The 6,876-nt window shown below is 53.7% G+C and overlaps 1 protein-coding gene across 4 annotated transcripts in view; it reads right to left on the bottom strand.

Annotated features, from left to right (window-relative positions):
• Window positions 1-4,002: 4,002 nt before the first annotated feature.
• The window catches only part of KIAA0319L (KIAA0319 like), a 94,175-nt gene continuing 91,301 nt past the window's right edge, over window positions 4,003-6,876 (bottom strand). For all 4 annotated transcript variants that reach the window (XM_043461936.1, XM_043461937.1, XM_043461935.1 and 1 more), the window contains exon 21: window positions 4,003-5,276. In XM_043461936.1, the coding sequence (XP_043317871.1) occupies window positions 5,089-5,276 (188 nt within the window). In that variant the 3' untranslated portion in view covers window positions 4,003-5,088. The remainder of the gene's footprint in view (window positions 5,277-6,876) is intronic.

Here is a 6,876-nt window from a genome sequence, read left to right as displayed (position 1 = left end):
TGTCTCCATGTAACAGAATCAGCACGTGAAGAGTGTTATAAAACGTAAGATGGCCCCACAGCCTCATGAACTTCTAACCTCCTACTTCTAAGTAGGAGACAGATGGCTGAATGGTGTACAGTGTAAGAGGTACGTGGGTCCCTGTAGGCCCAGATGTAACCACAGGTTTTAGAGGGAGAGAGATGCTAGGCTGCTGGGACCTACTTGAAGGCTGGCGCGCACTGCCTGGGGAAAAGCTTAAGCTGCTGTAATGGGATGGCACTTTAATCTGCTTTCATGCTTTAATTTCTGTAGCCAACGAATAAATGCCAAGAAAATCATGTGACTCAGGTATTCCCATGATTTGATTCCCCATTTTGGGCTCTACAGTTCAACCTGGGAGCCCAGGTCTGATTCCAAGTATATATTGACATTGTTTTCTTACAGGTATTGGACTCCTTCAGAGATTCAGGGTGTGAGTGGTTACCATGCAGATTACAAAGATAACAACTTTCCTCCATGTGGCCATATTTCCAGTTGAATAGTAATGTGCTGTAGTCATTTCCAGCACAAAGTTTGAATTAAATACTTTTTGCACTGAATTTGTCCTGGCTTTTCCTTTAAGTTTTTTTGTTTTTCTTTGATCACAGAAATAAGTGTTTGAAAAATCTCTTCCATTTTCTGGGCTACAAGATATGGTAACAACTGAGATACCGCTTGTCAACAGTCAGGTTGGAAGTTCCCCCACATACTGATCCAGAAGTTTAAGTTTCAGGCTGCTACTGATTATTCCTCTCCATGCCCCCAAATTCCCAGTCTACACACTATAGGCAGTCGTACCTCTGACTCGGATCCCTAAGCACGTTGCCCTTATCCTAAGGGAGGACCTGAATTATTGGTGTCTGCTCTTCAGAAAACAAGCGAACAAAAACCAGAGCATGTGACCTGGAAGTGTGTGGCCAAGACTGTGGCAGGCCTTGGCTCTCTGCAGCTGCCCCCTGCAGCCCACGTGGCTGCCGCGGAGCCCCAGGCTGAGGCGTCTCTGTCAACCCTGGTGGCTTCCTCAGGCCCAGGGAGGCCTGTCACAGAGAGCCCAGGCCACAATTTTAACACCAGCCATTACTTTTTTAAAAAATGCTTTGGCTAGCACAACACAGTTCATTTCTCTCAACACGATCCAGTGTCCACCCTGGTAGAGCAATCTGCTAGACAGTGGTTCAGTAACCAGCTGCCTCCACCGTGGATGTCTCTCCATGGCTGCAGAGTCCCCTGCCAAGGGCTCCTCTGCGTCCGGCCGGCAGGTGGAGGAAGGGAGGGAGGGTCACAAAGAAGTTTCTAATGGGTCAGGGTGGAAGATGGAGCTCCTCCCTTCTGCCCATGTTGTGCAGAAGGCTGGAGATGTACTGAGCTATGTGTCGCAGAGAAGGACCCTGGTTTGGCAAACTGCTGACCTCTGCCACACGCCACTTGAAGGGCTTCTCCCTGAGGTGATGAAGAGGAGCTGGGTGTCTAGGTACTTTCCTTCTTTGTCACCAAATCCAACTGGTTTGCAAAGCTCTTAGAGCTGAGCTGCTGAGGGCTGTTTGCCCCCTTGTCAAGGGTATGGTATGGATGCACACATTATCTGAGGAATTAATAAAAGATCAATTAAATCACAGTTGCTTGTGAGGTGTGGGTTCTAGGCATCAGTATGTTTTAGAAGCTGCCCAGGTTATTCTCATGTGCAGCCAGTGAGAACCACTCGTGTGGATACAGAGGAGCGTGACTGTCAGACGTGTGGGGATGAGGGGGACCCAGAGTGTAGCTCGGAAGGTTAGACCAGGGCACAGCCGTGACTTGCCAGCAAGAGTTTCCTATCTGTGCTGAGAACTGGGCAGAAGGCTGGCCTCCCCAGGAAACGTAACTTTAGTTTTGTTCCTTGTGACCGAAAAGGCCTGATCAGTTAACCTCCAGTGTCAAACCCGACAGCTCAGAGAGCCCCCCAGGATGGAGGGAGGCGGGGGCTTCACCTGTTTGGCAGCACTCGGACACAGAGGCTCACACCCCATTGGGCCTCTGTGGGAGGCCTGAGCGTGGACAGCCCGGCCCTGGCACTGGAGATACTATTAAGTAGCCACCATCAGCGCCAGCCACAGACTGGGGGGTGACGTAGGTGAAAGGGCTTACAATGGTGGCACGGCTTCGACCAGAGGCTAAACAGGGATCCGTGAACCTCAACACAAATTCCACAAAGGCGTCACGGGCTCCCCAAACCCTCCTTCCCAGACTCATGGCTCTTGACGGCATATAACTTCTTTCCATACCTATTTGTCTTCAGAGAGCAACTCTGTGTGTGTGTGACCACCTGTTCTGGCTCCTTTCACTGAGCAGATGGGCTGAAGGGAAGCTGGAAGAACCAGACTCTCCCCACTTTCTTCCTTAGAAGGCAGGCCCGCGCCACGGCCTTCCAGGCTGGCGGGGTTTTCTTGATTGTTGCTTCCTGGCGACCAAGTACTCTTCCCACACAGAGCACTGCGCGCTTTGAGAAACGCGAGGATGCCCTCTACTGGCCTCCCTTCTGAACAGAAAATTTAAGCTGAAGGTTTTTGAGGGTGGAGGAGTATTTAGTTTGGTCAAGGCAGAGGCTACCAGGCTCCTGAAATTCAGTTATTTCTGAAGGGTTTCTTTGGGGTGACAGGGTTATGTGGAAGTAGCCTAGCGCTCCCTAAGCCAGTCCGAGGATTTCTGCCTCTTTCTTGAGTCAGGCCAGAACAGGGGCATGGCAATCTTCTCAGTGCAAGACTCCAAGCCAGGAAAGAGGCACTGGTTTCTGAGTTTTGTTCCTTTTTTTGGTGGGAGGAACAGGGGGATGAAAAATTTATATTCATCTCTGAAACAGAGATAAAGATATATCCTTCAATGAGCCATGGGTGAAATAAATAAGATGCAGCAAGGAGGCCCAAAGAAAACCAGAAAAAACCAGTAAGTTGTCAAGTCCTGTAGCTCCTTGGTGAATCCTTCAAAGCTCTCCTAATACAACACCCTCAGCCAGTCCTGACCTCCCGCCCACCAGCGGCTCCCGTGCAGTCGGCTCTGCACACCCCAGCCCCAGCGCCCCCCGCAGACTTGAGCACCCACTCCTCCGAGCTTCCTTCACCCTCGCTCAGGACGGGTCAGCTGCGGCCCCCTCTTCCTGCCGCCCCCTCTTCCTGCCACAGAGCGTGCGATTCTAGACCAGTGGTTCTCAAAGTGCGGTCCCCAGACCAGCAGCGGCACACTCTGGGATGGTGTTAGAAAGGCAGATTCTTGTTTCACCCCAATCCCACTCAGTCAGAAACACAGTGGTGGGGCCCGGCCACCCGTTTTTAAAGGGTGATCCTGCTCTAGACCAAGCACAAGCTCTGCTGGGCCTCAGCTCTAATTCATTCATGGACAGTGTGTGGACTGAGTTACTTCTCAGATGCCTCGTTTCTGCTTCTGTAAAAACAGAATCAGTACCCTCAGCTGGTGTCACCAATACCCTCACATGTGCACAGGGCCTTGGGGAGATAAGAGTTCCCTGGTCCTTCTCTCCCGTCCCTTTCCTGGGAGTCTGAGACTGGACAGCAGCCTCTTTCCACCTGACAAGCTCACCAAGCTGTCCCTCCAGCATGGCCCTGTCCTGGAGGCAGGGGCCGAGCCCCACTGCTTTGGAAACCAAGAGGGAAGGCCAGGGGCCCAGCTGGGTGTCAGGGCCCTGTGTGTCCCCAGCTGGTCCATGGGGTGGAGACGGGCAAGAGGGCGGGGGTTGTTCGTGTGCGTATATGTATCAATTCTGTGTTCACAAAAGGCTGAAGAAATGACAGAAAACTCCCGTCCTGAAAGACAAAAGGAGCAGCTGGCCAGAAGGGGCCTGGCCGCCCCCGAGGGAGAGGCCTAGCGCTGCTGACCACCCGTGCAGATGCCAGGCCCACGATGGCCCGTCGGAGGCATCACAGGCACCGAGGCTGGCCCCGAGTGCAGGTTGGCCACGGAGCGCGCGGCAGCACACGCGACAGGCAGGTGTACAATTAAATAGCACGTTTAATCATCTCACGACAGACTGTAGTGCAGTAGTATAAACCGGAAGTTTCTCTTTAAAAAGCCACATCCCCAAAGCTCCCACTCCTCAACACCCAGACGTCACAGTGGAGGTACCAGTTCCTCATGGCTGAGGAACAGGGCCAGAGGGATTCAGAGGGTCTCTGTTCCACCAAGCTCAAAGTCTCTCCAGGTCAAGGTTGCCTTGTGAGGAGCCAAGAGCCTGAGGAGGAGCTGATGCTCACACTCACTCTACCACACACGTGCAGGGACACAGAGAGACGGCGCTTGGACAGGCGGACACAGCGGAGACCGCGGGGGGCAGTCACACATGCCTCTCATGCCAGGGCAGTCCAGGCTGTCCGCGCCGTCTCCTCTGGGCACAGGGAGTTTGGGCCTGATTCTGGAAGCAGCCAGGGTGGCCAGAAGGAAGACGGGTGGCAGCCTGTGTCCAGCCTGGCGACTGCGACCCACCAGCCCCGCGGCCAGGGCCCCGCTCCTCTCCGGAAGCAGCCAGCCCTCCCCTACTCAGGCAGGGTGAGGAGGGGGCGCCACTTCCTCTGAGCGGAGAGAGAGAGGGCACGCTCCATCCCAAAGCAGAGAACAAGGAATATGCCCACAGGCAGGCAGGCAGGCTTCTGCGGCCAGGAGCTGGCGGGGCTTGGTTTTGTTCCCAGGGGTGGGGGGCACAGTCAGGCCTCGCGTGCAGGGGCCCCAGCGGCAGCAGTCCTGCCAACAAGGAGCTGGAGAGGAGGCCAGGAGCCGGCAGTGTCCACCCTTGGAACAGGGGAGGGGTGCAAAAAAGAGGAGGCCCTGAGGTGAGGACATTTTGAGGGACCTACCAGACAGGTTTAAAGAGGAAACCTCTTCGTTCACAGCTTCATTCAGGGGTTCCTGGAGAATGTCTCTGGATTCAAGTACCAGCGGCTCTGGTTGAGGGTTTTGGGATGGAGTGACCAGCAGAGGCTGGGAGAACAGCTGCCCTCCGATGCGGGAGGTAGGAGAACCAGCCTGGCGATGCTCTGGACCCTGGCACTGCCAATCCCCACCCTGAGGAGACAGACCAGGCAGCTACAAGATCTCCTCGCGGGGGTTCCGGGCCTTCAGCGGGGTCTGCCCATTGGGCACAGAGCCGTTCTGACCGTGCAGGAGCTTGCCCTTCTCCCGGTCTGGCCACGTGAAGATGGCATCGTCACTGTCCAGCTCGGACTCCGAGCGCATCAGGCTGCTGCTCAGCGCCGGGCCTTTCTGCTTGACGCCTGCGCGGGAGTCAAGGAGCCGGGCATCAGGGGCCGGGAGCCGCACCCCGCGCCCCCCAGCCCAGCCCGAAGAGGAGCAGAGCGGCAGGGCCGGTCACGGTCCTCTCCTGCGGGCAGGAGGCTACCCGCGTCCTCCCAGGCCTGGCTAGACGGAGCAGGGAAGCCTCAGGGAGCAGACTGCAGACCCACAGATCAGCGTCCGCTGCAGATTCTCTGCCTCCAGCATCTATTCGCTTCGGTTAGTCCACCCAATGACATGCTCTGTTCTCTCTCCTAAATGTGGGGTGTTTCACCATCTCCCTTCATGCACAGGGCAGAGGTCTGTGGGAGGCAGGCAAGCAAGGAACAAGCACTGAGACTCTAGAGACTGAGCTTCGTCAGCGGACCCTGGCTCAGCGGGGATGGAAAGCACCGCACAGCTGCTGGCGCCGAGTGAGGACACCACCAGAAAAAATGCCTAAATCCTCCAGCTGACATTCAAAACTTCCCATAAACTCATCCCCACCCATCTTCTAGCCTCACTTCTTCAACCCCATTCACAACTGTTCTAAACCAAACATTTCTGCATTTCTTCTCCAGTCTTTCTCGTTCACAGATCCTCAGAGAAGATGCTTGGGGACCATCCTTTGCTTCTCCTTTTCTCTCACACCCCTCTGTAAAACATATGAATCTCAGCAAGTCTTCCCCTCAAGTCTGCCTGGACTCTGCCGCTCTATCTCAGCATCTCTCCACCATGAGGGTGTTCTATCCAGTTTCCTCTCACCCACTCCTGCCTCTCAATTCCTTCACATGGCAGCCAGCTGTCTTTTTAAAATGTAAATAAATCTAACCGCACGATTCACACCTCCCCACTGCTCTTAGAAGGAGTTCACAGCAGGGTACCTGCTGACCTGCCCAGCCCTGCACCACTCACCCCACACTCGCGGCATCTTCTGCAAACGCCCCCTGCTCCAAACGCCCCCTGCTCCCTCGGGCAGCTGGGCCTTCAATTGACCAGCTTGGCCTGCAATCCTATTTCTCAGAGCCTTTGTGTGCCTCACTCTCCTTCTCGTTGACACTGGGGTCTCAGCTTTAATGTTATTCTTTATAAATACCTTCCACTATCACATTTTGTATATTTGTGGATTTGTGTGTTTAACGTCTGCCTGATATAAGCTACACAAAAGCATCATCTATTCAGTTCACCGTAATATAACCAGTGTTTGGCTTAGGTCTGGTACACAGTGGTATCAATCCATATGCAGAGATGAATAAGATACAGTCCCTACCCTCAAGGGTATTACTGACTAGTGAAGGAACAATAACAGAATGGGAAAGACGAGAGATCTCTTCAAGAAAATTAGAGATACCAAGGGAACACTTCATGCAAAGATGGGCTCAATAAAGGACAGAAATGGTACGGACCTAAGAGAAGCAGAAGCTATTAAGAATAGGTGGCAAGAATACACAGAAGAACTGTACAAAAAAGATCTTCACAACCCAGATAATCACAATGGTGTGATCACTCACCTAGAGCTAGACATCCTGGAATGTGAAGTCAAGTGGGCCTTAGGAAGCATCACTACGAACAAAGCTAGCGCAGGTGATGGAATTCCAGTTG

Source organism: Cervus canadensis, chromosome 2 (genome assembly GCF_019320065.1).
Source record: "Cervus canadensis isolate Bull #8, Minnesota chromosome 2, ASM1932006v1, whole genome shotgun sequence".
In the NCBI taxonomy this organism is placed as follows: Eukaryota; Metazoa; Chordata; class Mammalia; order Artiodactyla; family Cervidae; genus Cervus; species Cervus canadensis.
Note: the sequence above shows the minus strand (reverse complement) of the source record. Positions and strands in the feature narration are given on the sequence as shown.